This window comes from Gavia stellata, chromosome 2 (genome assembly GCF_030936135.1).
Source record: "Gavia stellata isolate bGavSte3 chromosome 2, bGavSte3.hap2, whole genome shotgun sequence".
Taxonomy (NCBI): Eukaryota; Metazoa; Chordata; class Aves; order Gaviiformes; family Gaviidae; genus Gavia; species Gavia stellata.
Genome location: NC_082595.1, coordinates 66673139 through 66693179, shown reverse-complemented (window position 1 = coordinate 66693179; position 20041 = coordinate 66673139). Strand labels below are relative to the sequence as shown.

At 36.7% G+C, this 20041-nt stretch overlaps 1 protein-coding gene across 1 annotated transcript in view; it reads right to left on the bottom strand.

Moving 5' to 3' along the window:
- Nucleotides 1-2875: 2875 nt before the first annotated feature.
- ASCC3 (activating signal cointegrator 1 complex subunit 3) overlaps nucleotides 2876-20041 on the bottom strand; it is a 270969-nt gene continuing 253803 nt past the window's right edge. The window contains exons 37-41 of the mRNA XM_059828883.1: nucleotides 12352-12503; nucleotides 11693-11843; nucleotides 5717-5923; nucleotides 3565-3740; nucleotides 2876-3466 (exon numbers count right to left, since the gene is read on the bottom strand). Of these exons, the coding sequence (XP_059684866.1) occupies nucleotides 3319-3466; nucleotides 3565-3740; nucleotides 5717-5923; nucleotides 11693-11843; nucleotides 12352-12503 (834 nt within the window). The 3' untranslated portion in view covers nucleotides 2876-3318. The remainder of the gene's footprint in view (nucleotides 3467-3564; nucleotides 3741-5716; nucleotides 5924-11692; nucleotides 11844-12351; nucleotides 12504-20041) is intronic.

The following is a 20041-nucleotide window of genomic DNA, read 5'->3' as shown; positions in this document are numbered from 1 at the left end:
TTTGCTCATTTATCCATAACTGTGATAATTACATCACCAAAGTATTTATCTCTCTCTTTTTTTTAATTCTGTTTTTTTAATTCTGTGTTTGATTTTCATACTTTTTTTAGGCAGCTATTCTCACTTTCCACCATTAGATATCACTGGATTTAACATATTGATTGTTCCTTCTAAGCAGCTGTTTCAAATGCATTAGAATTCCTTCTCTCGGATTTTTCAGAAAAATACTGATTCTAATAAATTTGCTTAAATTCATTCTATATTACTTCAGACTTTGTCTTCATGAATCCAATACTTTTGTAAGAAAAAAAAGTTTCAGATATGTTATTTAGAAATATCACCAAACTATTTCTAAAAACAATTAACATGCTAGGAAATTAAATACGATATTTCCAAACCAAAGTACAAATGGTACAAATGACATCACAGAAACTCTTTAATTGATTAATACAGAATACTGAAGCTATTGTCTGCTACTCTGCAGTTAGACTATTTTGTGATGTGCATTTACAAAGCGACAAGAGCTAGCGTCACTATGTTGGTATGTTTGGCTGTGGCATAGCTCTTTTTCCTCATTAATTAGAATTGTTGAGGGACAATATATTGCTTCAGCCAAGAATTTTCCCAAAGAAAGGACTAAATTTCTGTGAAAATTTACTTGGAGATTAGCGAGCACAATTCTCTTAAAAATGGGTGTAGGACTAAGTAAATGTGTGTATAACCAAACTTTTGCCTACTAATTTGAAAAAAATGTTTGTTGTGTGACACACCACCATGTTATATTGGACATAGTCTAAATGGCAAACGCGGCAGTTGTCTCATCTAGCAGGCTGTAAATATAGTGATAACTTTTTCTGTTGTTGTCCTATTTTCTTAAGCAATAAAGTCAACCTATAATAATGAAATACAAAATTCTTAACATCATCAGGTGATGTGAAGACCTCTTAAAATACTCACCTACAGAACTGATTATTTTATAAACTTTTCTCACCATTTAGAGTGCCAGATATATATGAAATGAATTCGTGTTTAACTATTGACCCTCTGAAATCAGCCAGCCTTTTCTTTGCTGCAATGTATTGTTGTCAGCAGGTCAAGGGAGGTGCTCAGCACTGGTGAGGCCACACCTGGATCACTGTGTCTGGTTCTGGGCTCCGCAGTACAAGAAAGGCACAGACATCCTGGAGAGAGTCTGCTGACGGGCCACAAAGAAAATGAAAGGACTGAAGCATCTCTCCTGTGAGGAAAGGCTGACAGAGCTGGGACTGTTCAGTCTGGAGAAGAGAAGGCTCAGGGAATCTCATCAATGTATATAAATACCTGAAGGGAGGATGTGAAGAAGACAGAGCCAGGCTCTTTTCAGTGGTGCCCAGTGACAGGACCAGAGGCAATGGTCACAAACTGAGACACGGGAGGTTCCCTCTGAACAGCAGGAAGCACTTTTTTACTGTGAGGGTGACCAAGCACTGGCCCAGGTTGCCCAGGGAAGTTGTGGAGTCTCCATCCTTGTAGATACTCAAAAGCCATCTGGACATGGTCCTGGGCAACCAGCTCTAAGTGGCCCTGCTTGAGCAGGGGGGGTTGGACCAGATGACCTCCAGAGGTCCCTTCCTACCTCAACCATGCTGTGATTCTATGTGGGTGCAGCACCACCAGTGTAATTTTTTTTTTTTTGGGAAGCTTCCAGGCAACAACAACTCTGCTGTATTCTTTCATAGGATCATGGAAGGGACCTTTAAAGGTCACCTAGTCCAACGTCCCCTGCAGTAAGCAGGGACATCCTCAACTACATCAGGTTGCTCAAAGCCCTGTCCAACCCGACCTTGAATGTTTCCAGAGATGGGGCATCTACCACCTCTCTGGGCAACGTCTTCCAGTGTTTCACCACCCTCATCATAAAAAATTTCTTCTGTATATCATCTAGTGTGAATCTACCCTCTTTTAGTTTAAAGCCATTACCCTTTGTCCTATTGCAACAGGCCCTACTAAAAAGTCTGTCCCCATCTTTCTTATAAACTCCCTTTGAGTACTGAAAGGCTGCAAGAAGGTCTCCCCCGAGCCCTCTCTGGTGAAACACAATGGAAATGATAGCAAAATGATTCCTCAGAGAGGTAATGCTTATCAGCTAAATGCAAAGCTGAGCAAGTTCTGAATGAAGATACGTGGTGTTTTTGCAGTATGTTGCCTCCAAGTACTTGCTCAGCATCTTCCATCCCCTTGAAGTTGAGAAGAGGACTGACAGCATGTGTAGATCGAGGTAAGCAGTCTCATCACTGTATTGGGCAGAAGATAGATGCTGCTACCTTCTCCCTTCAGATTTATGTCTTGCAGATGTAAGTGCCTCCATGGTACTATCACTGAGCTGGGCATCTCTTAGACACTACCTCTCGTCTGACAGAACTCTTCCTTGCTCATCAAGCCGTCTGTTGGAAATGCTGTTTTTGGAGCCTCACTCTCCCTTATTTACAGAATGTAGTTGCCCACTTTAGCACTGAACCCTTGACCAGGACACCTGATTTTATACGCCCTAGTCCTTCAAAATTCAGGAAAAAACACTAAAGAAATTGTAAATATGTAATATATATGTATGGTGTATATATATATATGTATGTACATCCATGTAAAGGATAAACTTTAATTATGATTTATATATAAATCACATCATTGCTATACTGGAAATATTTTATACTATTTAGCATGCCTTTATAACCAGATTTACTGCATATATAATTAATATGAATTTATGAAATTTTTCCTTTAGATTATCGCCTTGAAAATGTAGTATGCGTGAGAGGAGGATTTTGTTACTTTGTATCTCTCATTTTACACTGAAAAATCTAATGCAAAACATTCTTATGGACTTATTTTTATTAAACATGAACTATAACACATCCATCAATATTTTCAGCAGTTCTTAGATGAAATTTTGTATTTTTTCCTATAAATTAAAAAAGTTGACTATATAAACTACATTAATACGTAGGCTACAGAACACTTTTCAAAATGCAGACTATAGCCCTAAATTTGCGCAAATTACAATATATTTTAGTCTTTTATTTTGATGTGTCAAAATTCAGTTAACATTATGACTTCTGAAAGAAGAAAGATGAAACAAGAAAAGACAAATCTTCATAAAGGAGTAAGGCCACTGTGGCTAACTCTGTGTTACCAGAGTCAATACAGTAGTCACTTTCAATTTCCTAGTTGTCTTGAGGTTTGAAGTTGGTTCCACTAAGGCAAATGCATTTTTGGATGTCCAGAATGACCAGATGTCTTAGCTGCAAGACTAGTTCTTTTGAATGGACTTTTCATACCACCTTACTTTAGAGCCAGGTGACTTACAGCATCAGACACCTCTGTTGGGACTTGTGCTGACACACTAGCCGGTATAATATTCAGATAAATATCGTACTGTTGGTCCATGCCAAGGTAACTGTCACTCATGAGATACAATGTGTAGATACACCTAAAATGTAAAAAGCAGAACCATTAGTTTGGAAATTAGGTCTTGACTACTTGGAAAAGCCAATCATTAAGAGAACTTAATTTGTAAATTTGTCATACTTTCCAGGAGTTTCTGGAGTATAAAAAGCAATAGAAACTGTATTTCGATTTCTGACATATCCAGTTCTCTTCAGGGCGATCAGTTCTTTTTTATCAACTTCTCCCAGTATCAAAAACCATCCTTCATCTTTAACTTTGGGGAATCGAGGAGCCACTGCTTTACTATCTTGCTTTCCCTGTTGGGGAAAAGAAACAGTTTAGTAAAACAAGAAATCACCTTTCCAAAATGCCGTTCTTCCTTGAATGAAAAACACCTCAACAACACATTGTTGTGAATTTTTACATAGGACAATAATTTAGCCAGACTAAAATTTTTTGTCATTTCTTTCCAGATGAGGATTTGAGGGGAAAAAAAACCCCAAAACATCACAGTCCACAGAGGAAAACCCAGAATACAAGATACTATTCCACTTATTTTGTAAGTTATTAAACCCTGAATGGAAACACCGTTCCCCTTTTGTAACTTCATCTAATGTATTCCAAATGCTATTCTCTGCAGAAGGGTTAATTGTAAACCTTTGTGTCTTTAAATAATGCTAGACAATATTGTTCAAGATTAATATAAAGACAAAAACAGCACTTGAAGGCTTTATTTGAGGTTGATATAGCAAAAGGAAAGATTATGTCAGTGATTCTTTAAGACAGTGACTTTACTGCTGCAAGCTGAAGATACAATAGCACACTCAATCAGCATTTATTTCATGTTCTGTAAATGGAAAGGTTTTACTGAAGATTTATACAGAAGAAAAAGCACCACCATAGCAATGAAGCTTCAGAAACAGTTTGATCCAGCTGTTTCTTACAAAAAGAGGGATCAAATTCTAGGAGAGGTTTATAAAACAGTGATCACTGCATGAAATGCTCCTGCTCCCTTCTTTTCAGTGGCTTCTGGTGAGGAAAACTCTCTGTCAGTAACCGGCACTGCAAATAGAACGACTTATGGAGGAGCTTTGACCCTTTTTCCTTCCTACAACTGAGACAATCTCCCCTTGAAGCTATGGTGAACCTGCTGTAGTCAGGACAAGAAGAGTTTTGGGAAAGAAGAATACTTTTCAAATATAATTCTTTAACTAATGTAAGTTAACGTCAGGATTATCTCTGTTATTATTTTTATCAAAATGAAGTTGTCTTAAGAGTCTCAGAACTAACACCTAAAACTGTTCTCTGCTTATATCTTGAACTCTTCATATCTTAACAAAAATGCTGGCAATTATCATGCTTAGTTGTTTGAAATGTTAGAGAGATCCATTAGCAAAATTATAATGATAGTGGTCCATATGCCACTCATGGTATGCAAATGACAAAAAAATGCATCTATAAGTAAGTGATAGCTACAGTGTCAGCAGTGCCTGATTTGAATGCAGGAGGCATGCCCTTAACTCTTCCAGGAGCCGACAAACGGGTACAGCGAGTTACTGCTGCTATGGGCAGAGCAGTTGGAAACCTGTGCAGCTGCTGGTGTTTCTGGCTTGGCACATGAAGACTTGTTGAGGGCCCAGTGAGGTGACCAGCCCAAGAGGAAATGGGGTGTGCTTTAACTGGGCAAAGGGGTGGGACTGAAATTTGGGCGTGGAAAAGAACTGTACGTAGAAGTTGTTCTAGGAGCTGTTCAAAAAAGCTTCACATGCAAAATGTGAGGAAAACATCCTCAGTAAGGGCCTGAGGATGTGTAATGAGTAGAAACATATTTGTAGGTATGGGTCTGGTATGCAGTTTGGAGGTACATGTGAATATAATGGGGAAGCTTATAAACTGCTTTGGGGAAGCAGCATATGCAAGAGTATGAGTGGTAGGAGTTTGGGGCTGGTGAGTACTTAAGTACTGCCTGTGAAGTTATCATCTCTGCTGTCACTGCTTATAGTACCCAAGCATATGACTTTATGAGTTTCTGGTTTGTAAAAAAAAAAAAGGTACTTCTTTCATTGACTTGAATTGGTCTAGGATTTTACATTAAGAGTCTGTTCACTATCCTACTGCAACCTGAAAACACATTTGCTTCATTACTAACACAGAAAAGTCTTTGAAAGTGTTCATAATTTACATAATACTTAAACCATAAAAACCCCTGTTATGCTGTATAAAGCATTATTGATAATGTAAATGGATTATTGGAAACTTGTGCACTTGGGAAGGAAATGATAAATTAATCTACCTGATACCCCATCTGGGTTCTCTGCAGATTTATTTGGAGCACATACTCTTGATCAGCATGTAATTTAATCCATCTTTTGTCATCTCGTGTGTCTGTTGTCAAAGAAGGAACAGGCACTTCGTTCTGTGGCTGAACTGGGTCATCCCAACAGCCCTTAATGCTCAGGCTGACGTTTAGAATTGGCAAACGGCACAAGAAATTCCAAGCCTGTAGAAAAAACAGATCCCTGTGGATTACAAGACAATCTATACAACTCAGACTATTGTCACTGTAACAATAACAATTCAATGTGCAGTCTACATAATTATTCTATATTAATAATATTTTATTATATATTAGAATATCATATATAATCTTATGCCTCTCAATCATAAGCATAAAATACTTTTTGTTAACCTCTTACTCTACTTTCTTCTAAGAAAATAAAACAAATGTGAAACTCCTCAAGCACGTTACACATGCCTCACTAAGATTACTGATGTCTGAGCACAGGAAAAATTCCTTACCACTCCTGATTAAAGTATTTTTTCCCTATAAGCCACTTAAAAACTAGTATAATTAAGTTTTAAATTAAACTTCCTTAGCATAATCCATAAAGAACAAGTCACTGCAGTGCTAATTAGCAATGGGCAAACCTCAGAGAGTTCAGAGGATCAGTTCAGATAATTAACCAAAAGTTCAACTGCATATCCAAAGTCATCCCTAGATTTTCTTTTTTAAAGGTTTTTTGCATCGATCTTCATGAACCTTCCTTCTTACAATCCTCCTGAGGAATCTTAAGTCTCTGTGGTTTCTCATGAACTGCAATGGGCCCTCAACTTTCTCTCATCCTTGTACAGAGAACTGTTGTTAGAAGCATACAGTTTGTGTAGCTGAACATGACACTCTCTTCAACCTTAAAGAGGCATCCTGAAAATGCAGCCCTACGTGTATCTCATTTTGGTCTCCATTAGACAAGGAAAAGCAGCTCTGAGAAGCTGTGACAAAAATGGAGGGGAGTAATGCAGGCTTTCATTTAGTAAAAAGAAAATCAGCATGTTCACTCAATGAAATTTGTTAGGAAGAAGAAATGGAAAATGAGCTGTGGAATGGAGGCAGTGATTTGTGGCCTCACTTTGGCTGAAAAAGATAGGTGAGGCTGGCACTGGAAGAAAAACAAACAAAAAACCAAGAACCACCCTCTGCCCTGCCCTCTTTCCCCTCCACCCCCAAAACAAAACAGGAATCAGCAATTCACCCATGCTTTCAAACAGCGCATATGAAAAGCTAGAGGGTGGGAAGGAGAAGAAGGAAAGAAGAATATTGATCTATAAGAGCCAGCAGATGTCAAAATGGGAACTTATGGGAATGAAGAGGGTAGCCATAGTTGCATGGGCAATACTGTCCTGGAACAAAAATGTTTTATCTGGAAAAAGACTAAGGTATATTTTATTTTTCACATATTGATTTGACCCTCTTGTGTTTCAACAAAATCTATTTTCATTTAGATTCTGCCTGATGTGTCTCTGATTACTTTTTCTGTGCTGGAAGGCATAGAGCCCTAATAAAAGCTCATTTTGATTTTTGGAGACATTGTTGCCATGATTTATACTGACAATAATGGTGTATGTTAACACATAGTTAAGAATACAGCAGCCAGGGAAGCAGCCCTAAGATCACACTGCTGTAGGAAAAGGCGGTGCTGTCCCTCTCTCCAACACCTTCCTTGCCAGCTAGCTGTCCCCCCCTCCATCCCCGATACATTGGCACTACCATGCTGTGATTGTGCAGCTAGAAGGATCAGCTTGCTAATCATTTTGGTGACAGCATGAACTTAGATCAGCTTAAAGCTGATTGTGGAAGCATATTCTCTAATCCTGTGAGTACTCTGAATAAGCATGAACCATCAGTGCCACTGAAAGAAGTGGTCCAGCCTCCTCCCCTGCTGGCACAAGTATTCACATATCCACTTGGCTACAGGCCATTTTGACTGTCAGCGAGAAGGCTGATACGATCCCTCCTCCCTCGTCCCCAGATGCTTGTTCCCACCTCTTTGCCCAAACCAGCCACAGCATTTGTGCAGCTGTGCAGCGAGCCAGGTCAGGAGAGGTGAAAATGGCATGGGGAGGGCAGGACTACCCATTTTGGCTGCAGCGCAGACTTACGTTGGATTAAAATGGCTGCATTACCAGAGCCTGGCTGAACTAAATAAGAAAACCGATTTAGGCTAAAACTAATCTCTCTCTTCCCTCTTCTGTGTGCTGCATGAACAGCTGTGTCTGTTCAATGGAGAAAGTGGGGAGGGCCAGCTGTGAGCACTCAGGATCTGCAGTGTAAGAGCAGGGGACACTGATGAATTGCACTGATGTTCTTAATAGTGCCTTAGCTAAGAAAGGACAGGAAAATTGTAACAGAAAACAAACAGCTAGAACGTTAAGGGAAAAGATATCCCTCTTTGTCCCAAGTCTGAAAGGGAAAAGGGGGAAAAAAGTCAGCACCTTGAAGGAGAAAAAACACCACAGACATTCTTAATTAAATAGTTGTTGCCAGGATTTTGCTACCTTTAACACACAAGACACTACTAATATCACCTCCAGCAGATCACACTGGATGAGACAACTTGAGTAGTAACACCTTAACTGGAAAATGATTTTCTGTTTAATGTAAAGGTTTTTAAGATGAAGCTTACTGTAGGAACTGTACAGACCTACTGTGTGAAACTCTCCCTGCACCAAAGCAGCGTACTTCTGCTATGTTCAGTAGAGGCATCCTAATATATACCAACCCGGTGATCACCCCCTTGGTTATACTTTAGATATCATTTACCTGGAAAACTTTTATGTGTTCTATCTCAGAGGACAAGACCTGTTACAGTTATGTTAGAACAAAGTTTAATTTCAGCAGAGATCATAATGTATTAACTCCTTTAGTGGCATTAGCTGTCGCTCTGTTGAAGGCTATGATTTGGTCTGGTTTATACTGTACAACCCCAGCATATTCTATTTGTCAAAGGCTGTCATGTCCTCATGTAGCTTTTACAGTGGAAACAAAACAAAGTAACTCCGAGTAACTTTCTAATTAGATAAGAAAGTAGTCGTAATATGTCATTCTCCAGGCCTTATGTATTTGAAAATTAAAGGCAAAGTTAGTATTGCTTGATCATTGATACAGTATGGACAGCAGGCTGCCTTTTTATCATCCATGCAATGTGGAGAAAAATGAAGAAATGCTTTTCTTACTGAGGAAAAAAGTCAAGTAGTAGCAACTGAAAATAAAAAAGAAGATTATAGGAACACAGATACTACCAGAGTAAAAGCAGATAATACTACAGCAGGGATAATAATTTTTTCAGTCTTGAGGTTTCTTTTTTCTCTTTCAGTAATATAAGTATCAGCTTAGTATTTTAAAAGGTGCCTAATGCCTAAGTGACTTAGAAACTGAAAAAGATTTGTTAAAGAAATATGATTCAGAATGAATCACTGAAACAAACATGGAGCTTAGGCCAAAGATCAGAGTTACAGTCTAAATAGTTTTTGAATTTAGGCTGTCAGCTTTTAAAGCCCTGCTGACTTTCAATGAGGTTTAGGATTATAACTAACTTTTGGAAAGTTAAACTCAGGCTCTCACGTCACTTATGTATTTCTTGACAATTTTACTGCTTTTTGCTGTATAGGATGACACAAGTGCATATTATCTCCTTTTAAATAGATACACATGCCCAATGTGTGCATGTACATATATACTATATATATGTTTACCTACCACACCCATAGATTCAAATCATAAACACATGAGAAATTCTTCATGAACCTGTGATAACATCATTAGCATTTTTGCCAATAATCTGTCTCCCCAGGACTTAGCCTAATATTCCAAATCCATAAGCAGCTTCAAGAGCTGCTATTTAAAAATTACCAATCATCTGCTTAAAAGACATTTTCTTCTTTCCAAATGTGAAATGTCTTCCTTTTCCTGTCTGCCTCAAATGTACGTAAAGCTCAAGCTGTTTTTACCAGTTTCATGCTAGTAACAGGTTTAAGATATAGGTTCCATATACTGTGAGTGAGAAGTAAAAGGTTTGTTAGGAAAAGAATGGTTTTGGCAATTTAGTGGTGTACTTACCACTTTATTTGACTTTGTTCAGGTCTGATGCCAGAATGCTAGGCTTACACTCTGTAATCTTATATTGTTTCATTATAGAAAATATATCATAAAGTTGCATTATTTATTGAAGAATTTTTCTCTTGATTGGCCCCTGTGTGTGCATTGAAGGACTTTACATATGAAGGCACTCAACAGGCAGTCTCAATATGAATTTTAATTCTCTACAAGGTACTACAATAGTTTTTTTCCTGAAAAAAATGCCGTAAAGAATATAAAATGTTGGTATAAATGCTTCACATTTGCAATGACCTGCCTAATACAGTCATGGCTTTGCTATACCCAATACGGCCATTCCCAACTCACAGAAATGAAACTTTCTCCTTATATGATGCTAAGGCATTATGTTTTTCCCTCTTATATGCATCTGTATTTACAAACATAGACATATAGAGGCATAGAGTCATTCACAGTATGAACGTACACACCACATACACACAAGCTATTTTTGAAGAAGCTGCTAAGACATTTCAATACCAGCCAAACATATTTATCTGAGGATTAATCTTCATCTATTGAATCAGACGAGAACACTGCCATGCATACAATTATTTAATTAGCAGCCAAATCCTCTGCCAGTCAGCAGCCGTTCCAGGCATACTGATGGGGCAGTAGATGCAAATCTCACAGTAGTACTGCTTTTTCTCATTACTACTGCAATTAGCACTTAAATTGATGCTTTAAACATACTAATTTCTGGAATAATTCAGGATTTGTATGTTACCTGGGATCGCCTCACTGCAGAGACGATACCAGATTGCTACGCAAATTGAAGCACTTTTGAGCCAAATAACCATCATCATATCAGACAGAGCCAATTTGCATTTGCTTTTAAAGATAACAGAATGGCAATTTATGCAAATAAATTAAGTAAGTTTACTTCTGAGTTCTCCCTGAACTAATTACAACAATGTTCTAATTTTTTATCACATCTGAAAGTTGGACTGAAATCAATGTGTATTATGTTAGAAGTCTGTTATTAAAGGAAGCCTTGTTTTGATGTCAATACATTTTCTTAATTCAAAATTTTGATGTTAATTTATTTACAAATGCAGATGTCTGTTATAGACATTTAAGTACTTTTCTTCTTGTTTGCATACCAGTAAAAGATTTAACTGAAGCTGAACAGTCAAACACAGGACATATTGCTGTCCTTCTACATATTCAAATAAAAAATATTTGAAGTATAGCTTTTGAAGTTTTCATCTTTCGTACATTTATTTGAAATCAACAGGCTTAGCATGTGATGAATACTACAGAATATAGCTGCCCTTTGCTGGAAATGGCTTGAAAACCAAACTGAAAATAAGACTCCAGCAGCCTCAACATTTTGAGATAGTTTTTTTTTCTTCCCCCTATGAAGTGTGAAAATGTAATCTGCTTTTTCTGTTTCAAATAGAAAACGAGTGCTGGATCTTTCACTAACGGTATTGTCAGAAAAAAAATGGTGTTTGACAGACCACTTCAGAATCCAGCTATGATGACATTTGCAATGCATGTATTCCTAGTGCATAGCTGGCTATGAAAAGGTGGATAACAGTCAGCAGATTGAATGACCTAGAGAAGCATCTTTAGAGCAAAGAGATGTGGTAATATCAGCCATAAACCAGACTCTGTTACTGGGTAGCAGGGAATAAGTGAAAATAATATTAAGAAACAGGCAGAGAAGAAACCATGTAAAGCTAGCAGTACCTTGAAATTAGAGCAATGAATGTGCTGCACTTTATACAGAACATCACGTGATATTTGCTGAAGGGAAGTGAAAAGAGTATTTCATTTCCCAATTACTCTTCCTTTCCAAACACATTGATAATGACCACGGATAGAAAGTATTACCTGTGAAATGTGTGCTGTTTGCAATTCACTGTCCACAATGGAAGCAAAAACATTCTCTTTTCCTTCACAGGCAGCCATTAGTTCGGGAAGACACTCAATAGGTCCTTGGTAACCTCCATGCACACTCTTCCTTTTGCCTTGGCTCCACTTCCTGATACAGACAGCAAAACATATGCCCAGGGAGGGAAAGCAAACATTTGTTTTCAGTTGTTTTGGTGGTAAAACTCGATACTGGTTTCTGTTATTAAACGCTGGTCATTCATTTTTGGGTAGCATTAATTACTGCATCATCTAGGCATCTATAGAGCTTAGCATTATCTGTGATACTAAGATGGATACTAATGTATTTTTATAATAGATTAAAATAAAGAGATAATTAATATACAGAGTTAGATTTGTTAGGACTTGGAACCCTTCCAGTGATCTCTTGTTAATTTGTCTGGAATCATGGTTCCCAAAATAATCTGTGGGGGTTAGTTAATCAATGAATATTGAAAACAGAAACAACTCCATTTGGGAAAGCATCACTGTGAAAGAATGAGTTCTGCTTCTAGTGCATTAATGAACATTCTCGGGTGCAACAATGACATTCAAACACAATCAGCAGTCAGAGGTGGAATGAAATTGCAAACCTGCAAATGCTTAGAAGAATTACATACCGAAAAAGGTAAAGGTGTTGTAGCTCTATATTGGGCAAAGTAAGCAGGGAAGAGTCATGTATCCATCTACCCTGAACCACCATCTGCACCAGACTCGTTATATTCAGAGCAGTCACCAGCCAGCCATGATGTGCTGCAACATCCAGCATTGCCTAATCAACAAATATAAAAAGAGAATGCAAATATAATTGTGTACTTGGTTCATACAAGTAAAAGCATTTATTTAATGTTTAACATACAGGAATGTCTAGGCCTTCAACATAGGAATTTACTTCAACCTCTACTGATGGCAGTAGGCACCTTTTGAATTAACCTTGAAAAAAGATGGATTAAATCCTGCATCATCATCATCAACTCTTACCCTTGAAAAGGTAATATACACCATGTTTTTGGGGGTGAGAGCAGAAGGTGAGATATTTTCCTTACAAATAACCTGTCTGTTACATAATCCAACTCAGAATGGAAGGAATAAATCTCAAAGTTAACTGTAAAGGAAGAAGTGATAAACCAATACTGCAGTTAATTGTAATTTGACATAAGAGCTTTGCCAGAATTGCACATTTATTCAAAAATCCTCGAACTCTTTAAGAACAACAACATATTTATATATGTTCAAAACTTGATACTAAAGCCACTTACCAGTAGCAGTTATTATTCCCACTCTAACCTAAAGTCTTAAAAAATATCTTGAATTGGACTAGATAAAACCCCTAAAATTTAGCTTAATGAGCATTTTTGAGGTTTTGTTCAACACTGACACCTAACTTGAAATCTTAAAGAAAGATTACAAAATAGCTAATAGTTTACCTAGGGTGAGTAAGAGCTGTCAGAAATAACATGGATTTCACCCTTTGCATTGTAAACAGTTGATTGTCTTGAGAATGAGGGATGCTTGGCTGTCTCTCTTTTGGCATCTCTATCCTGAATCTGAAAAGCTCTTCCAAAGTACATAAAAAACCCAAACAAACAAAAAACTCTATCCAGCTACACATCACACTTTAAAGTGTTAATGATCATCCTGCCTTTCATGTCTGGTGAGGTTCTGTCCCATTTCTACTTACTATGTTTTAGATAATACAAGTAAAAGGTATACTATAAGCAACACTAGCATAAAGATGCTAGCATCTGCAAAATTCCTTATGGATTGTGCATTGCGAGTGGCCCTATTGACATGAAAAAATTGTTATGCTTGCTTTTTTCATGACTGGACTTAAATTCTGTTTGGTTAGTCTGAAAAAGAATTTAAGAGTTCTTTCAAAGGAGAAAGGATCAAACATGAGCTTTTGGTTTCAACATGATGTTTTTTAACAGTAAATGCAGTTATTTGAATATATACTTTTCACCCTCTCTAAGGTACATTAAAACAATTATTACGATTTATAGAAGCATTTCAGCTGGTGAAGAAAATTATGCTCTAATATGTTAGTTGTCTTGCTTATTTTGTTGTTTAATACCATCACAATAAAGTGTGGGTCTTCATATTACAACAGTCTAATTCAGTAGAAAGTAATGTGTTTAAAAGTGGCTTGCCATGTAGGAAATTTGGAGTTTGATTAATATAGTAGAAAATGTTTTTTAAGAAAGCAAGAAAAGGGTCTGGTATATTGAACAGTTTCAACACTCCTTTAAATACCATCTTTTTGATATTAGGAGAGCTGTAGTTTGATTTTAGGATGAGGCTTAAGATGTTCCTATGGGTTTTTCTTTTAAAGATAAATGATATTGTTTGATGCTACCTTAGACAGCAGATACCTGCATCATTTTAACTTATTTTCCAGCCACTAGTGTAATGAGGAGAAGCTGTCTATGTAAGTCTTTACATTTAATCAAATGTTTTACAGACAAACAAAAGCCAGCATTTACTTAAGGCAAACTAAACAGTGAAATCTTCTTTAAACAAAGGAGTTGTTTACACACGCAGAGCTATTTCAATTAAATTACACTGATTCTGGAGAAATACGGAGTTTAAAGACAGAAGTTAGTTTCAGTTCTGGCCAGTCACACAGTTTATTTTAGCAGTTTACAATGCAATTTCAACAGGTTTTATTCCAGATCAGGGTGATAAGATCAGTGACACTTAGAAAAATATTTGAAGTGTTACCCTGTATTACACAAATGTTGTCTCATTTCTCATGAATTGTGGATAAAGTGCTTTTCAGCTAATAAAGATCTAGATTTAACATTTAACTCATCTTTTTTGAAGGAAAAGCCATAGCACCCTGAAACACCCTAATAACATTCCTAGTGACCCTAGAAATAGTACCTCACAGCACAGCATTAATGGTTTTCTTTTTCTGTCTTTTCATTTGGCTTGCCAAGATGATTTCCAGGTATAATTCTTTTTACCCAACAGAAAATAAAATTATGTTAGAAGTCACATTTGAAAGGAACAGCTTCATGGCCTATAGATTTATGTGTCGGTTCCCATGATTCTTAGTCAGCTAAAAAGGGAATTGTTCTCAGCATGTATCAGAGTGAAGTGAGTTGCTCTTTACCTGCTTCCACATTTTAAAATATATTGAAGCCTACACATACAGTACAGTCCGTGTCTCTGAGCATGTTGCTCGGACAGTATGGTATCTCTCTCCTATTCTCCACTACCTGATTCTTGTTCTTTCCTTTCTGCTATTCTGACACATAGCCTGAAACATGATGTTCCTCAATGACAAGACTGCTGTATATACATGAAGAATAATGCGTGCATAGATATCCTGTCTTTTCCACAAGCAGCAAGAAGAATACAGTAAATTGTATTTTTAGTCAGCATGAAGCAGTGGTATTTTCATAAAATGCTTCTGAGGATACATGTATAACACTGTTTTCATTGTTTTCTTTCTTTCTTTTTTTTTTTTTGTTTTAAATCTATTCCCTTACCCCCACCCCTTCTAACAGAGGTTTGAAAAGGGAAAAAGGAAGAGAGAAGACGTAAGAGAAAGATAAATCTAAAACAAGCTATACACTGAAATTAACTGGAGGATCCTTTCAACCTAGAAAATCTCCCAGAAATTGATAGAGGCCTACAGATAGATATCCCGTAGGGAGTAAGGAAAGCCTGTGTGTGTGAGACTCTGTGTTCCACATTGTTATAATGAATCCACATGGCAAATCCTCTTTTCCTCCTTATTTTCTGCTTCTTCACCCATAGAATTTATTCACAGCATCTCTATCTGGATGTGAAATCCAAGACAGTGACATTGTGAAAAAGTCAGAACAATGGTAAAGTTGGCTCGTTTCATCTGCTGCCTTGGAAACCCGCACACGTTTCATTTTCCACTAAGTGTAAAACACACAGATGCTTGATACGTAAACGGTTATTGAAATTCCTATAAATACTCAAGGTAACAAATTGAGTCATTCCCCTATCTCCAAATTAGCTATATAAAAGTTAGCAACTAAATAAAGAAAATAATATAAAAGACAAAAGAAAAAAAGATAAGTATTTAATATTTATGTTATCTGATGAATAATATTTAGTCTCTCTAGTTTCTCCAGTTGCTGCTTGTTTGGTTTGTTGTTGTTGTTTTTAGCTACAAACCAGCATAATTTTCTCGAAATTTGTGGTTTCTTAACTTTATCTCCTGTTTGGCAAAGAAGTAAGTAATTTCTAAATATCTTATAGTTGATAAGATTGGAAGAGATTAAGAATATTATTCTAAAATGAGAAATGGCACAAATTGGTTATCTGCCTTTCTAGGCTCAGAATTTCATGCCAACACAGGATAATTTCATCGTATAGAAAAAATTAAGAGAAGAGGACAGTGAGTGCAAGAAGTGAAACAACAAACTATAAAGACGCTTTTACTTACAGAAAAAACCTACAAGTATTTTTTGGTAAACCAACAAGTTAAAAGAGAAAAAAAAAAAAAGCCCTAAGCCCACCACTTTTTAACCGAAAGTAAAAAAGATGGGGTAAATAGATGGAGTCAAGGGAAATATTGCTTGTTATAATGAAAAATATGTTTACCATCGTCTTACTTGGGCCTCTTCCTGCACTTAGGAGAATAAAAGCAGAGGCCTATACTGAGATGGGTTTTAATGAAAGAATCAGGCGTTAGCTTTTAAGCCTTTTAAGTGTCATACTTGGACAACCACAAAGTAATAATAGCAATTAGTGACGTATCCTTCAACATTTTGTCTCTTGTTATCAAAAATAGCTTGGCTTCTACCAACATGGGAAGCAACAAGCTATAAACCATGGCAGGGGTAGGACAAAAATGCTGATGCTCAATAACTAATTGATGTAGGTGTACCTGTCAGGTATGGCAAAAATTTTCATTTTTATGATACTCAGAATTGAATATCAAAATGTTTGGATCAAAATCTTGCTATTTCTTTCTTCATTCCAGGAGTACATTAATAAGAAATCCTCAGCATCTATTATCAGGTTTCCATCATCTTATTTTCAGGAGCAGTGGTTGGTTATCCTTAAATACTGAATTATTTAAACTGATCAAATTGTACCTTTTTGGTCTGACATGTAGCTGAGATTTTATAGTCTGTCTTTTTTTAGCCAAAGTTACTACCCATGCTTGGAATTTAAATTATGGTTTATAATTCCCTACCTTGAGTGGAAGCAAAGATGGAGGCAGGATGTGGGAGAGATGAGTGTGTGGCACACTCACTGATAATAAAACATCGCTTTTTCTGGTGTTTTTAAGCCCTCTGAATATGTGCTCAAAATAACCGATACTAAATTGTTCCACAATGACCATATCTACCCCACTTACCCCCCACCCATTTAGGAGATTTGTCTAGCAACTGAAATATCTTTTATTTTAGAAACTTTTTGCAAAGTTTTAACACTGTTTTTGGTATTACTTTCACATCCTTCATTTGAAAACCAGATATTCTGGATCACTCTTGTACAACTGGGTAGGTGGCAGGGGAACAGAGACTGTACAAGTAGCAGAATTTTTGATCTACTCAAATGACTTAAATAGCTTTTTCCTTTAAGATAAGTTCTTGAAGTGTTAAAATCAAACAGCTTGCATCTTATTAACAGAGACTGCATACTGCTTGGAATAATTTCTTCTTCTGTTTGAAGTCACCTGTCATATAACTCTGAATATATTAAGCATTTCTACTTAAATACTGTAAGTGTAAATGTAATTGTAAACATTGTAAATATAAATGTCAATATTTTGTGGCTAAATTATATTTAAGGAAAGTGGCAATGAAACTAAATGAACAATGATAACTGCTCTGGATACAGAGGCTAGCTAAAGAGACTAAGGTAATGTAAGAAGTGCCATTATGGCTGAGAATTATATGTGTGTCTACTCAGCTAAAAGTCGACTGCCTACAGTGATGCCATTGGTGGTAATGACTTGGTGGGCGGGGACTGAAACTTCAGGACTACTCATGGTGAGCGACATGGTTCAAATTTCTTCACTCTTAAAAGACTACTTTTATTTTTTGTATCAGTGCTTCACAGACTATGACACTTTCTTGAGTGCCTTCATTCGGGAAATTGAAGATTGGTACACTAATGTATACAGCCCTCTATGCAGAATGACGTTTACCTTAGACTTGGAAGTTTATGTAAAGTAAATCCAACACATTCTTGGCCAAACGAATACAAGTCTTACTCTGCAGTGATGCTTTGAGGAACGAAACAATATTTGAAAGAAATAAACTGTGTAAGACTAATATACTTTAAACTGTTACTGGCCAGTTACATCAAAAAAGCAGAATTAAGGCTGGTTGGGTTTTGTACCTATTTTTGTACCTGAATTTATTGTGTATAGTATTCCAATATCAAACAATCAAAACATCCCCACTCTTGTCTTCACTCCATGCTAATATAAGTTCTGTTGTCTAGGACTAGACTTCAGTTAGAAATACAAGTTTAAATCCATAGATCTATTAAAATCATTAGAATAGTGCCTAATTACAGCTGTTTAGGACTACAGAGTTTATATGACAAATATTTATAGATAATAATATGCAAAAGTGTATGCATTTTACCCCTTTTTCTGAAAATTATGAATTCATAATAATAATAAATCTTTTTTGCACATGCTTCAAACGTAGGAGGTGTTCCAATATGTAATATTATATTATGATCCACATGTGATTTGAGATCATACTAATACAAGTATTATAAATATTTTTTCAGATGTTAAAGCATGCCATGTACTATAAATTTCATGCTTTTATATAAATCATGATTACGATGCTTCAATTATATACCCCAGAAACAACAACTGACTTGAAAAGTTGGAATTTATTTGAGGAAGTCTGACAGAGGATTTTAAGGTCACTACCTTTTGTGTGTTATATATTAGTAAAACAGGTATCTACAGAACCTTTGCAATTCAGAGATCTAGTCCAAGATTACTTTTCAGAAATGTATTAATTTGGGGGGGGGGGAAGGAGTTCTTTCAGATCAATTAAATCAGACTCATACAGCTGTATAGTTTCAGCCTACAGACACCCCACCCCACCCCACCCCACCCCACCCCCCGCCTTGTACTTTATCAGAGATATAGTGAATAAGATGTAATTAATCCTATTCAGGAGGCACTCCTTTTATACTGCCCTCTGCATCCCCCTTCCCTTCACTTTTTTCACAAGCATATTCAGCTCCCTCTTCCATATGCTCTGCTACCCCCTAGGAGAGACTAATTCTTCGTTCTCCCATCATCATAAAGGTCTCACTGATGTATGCAAATTACAACCTTCCTATCTGCTTTGTAAGATTCCTATCCCTGTATTCATCCTTTAGCCTCCATAGTAACATTATTAGTACAATCAGAACCAGGGAAAGGACAAATCACTTACCGTCTACATTTAGTAGAGTGCAACCCTTGGGTTCTTACTGATTTATTTTTTTTTTGGGGGGGGATGGTATTACAGAGATAAATGCAGCTATGAAACATGATACCAGCAATATAAACTTAGTAGGGTATAACCCAACATGTTCAGAACTTGTTGAGTCCAAATATCCAATTTATTTTCAAATTAGTAATTAATACATTCATACTCTCTACTATGCTAGTGAATTGTAAATACAATAAAATGTTATTGAGAAATATCTCTTGGCAAGAAATCCCAGTTTCCTAAACATAAACAATGTCTTACAGATGGCATTTGTTCCAGATCTTACACAGATCTACCAAACTCATGAAAAATATACAACATCTTTCTCATAATAAATCTGCCCTCTTTAGAGTTTAAAGTCAGTTTCAAAATAGTAATGCAGTCTTTTGTCAATAATGAAAAATTTTTAAGTGCATTCACAAGAATCCTTTTCAACAGCAACAGTTATTCCCAGTAACTTTCTCCTGAACTTTTAGCCCCATAAGGTTAGCATTCAGGAAGCTCAGCTGCTGTCTAACAAACTTAATTAATCAAAAAGTCATTTCCGAGCTGTAACTATGAGTAAAAGTGCTTCAAGTGTGCTAGCAAGCCTACAAGTTAATCAAAATGCTAATGCAGTACAAATTAAAGTTGTGATTAACATTTCACAGTAGCTGCTTAAGTGAATTGATCACACAAATGGGTTAAGCATTACTCATTTCCTCCAGCCCCAACTGGGAAAAGGTTTGTCCTGGGTGGGGGAGGGATTATATATAAGCAGCACCAAATGATCATTAAACTGTCACCAAGATGCTTCCATATACCAGTTCACCAGTTACCCATAGCAAGCAAAAACCCCAACACCACTGCCACAACGGTAACCCTCCCT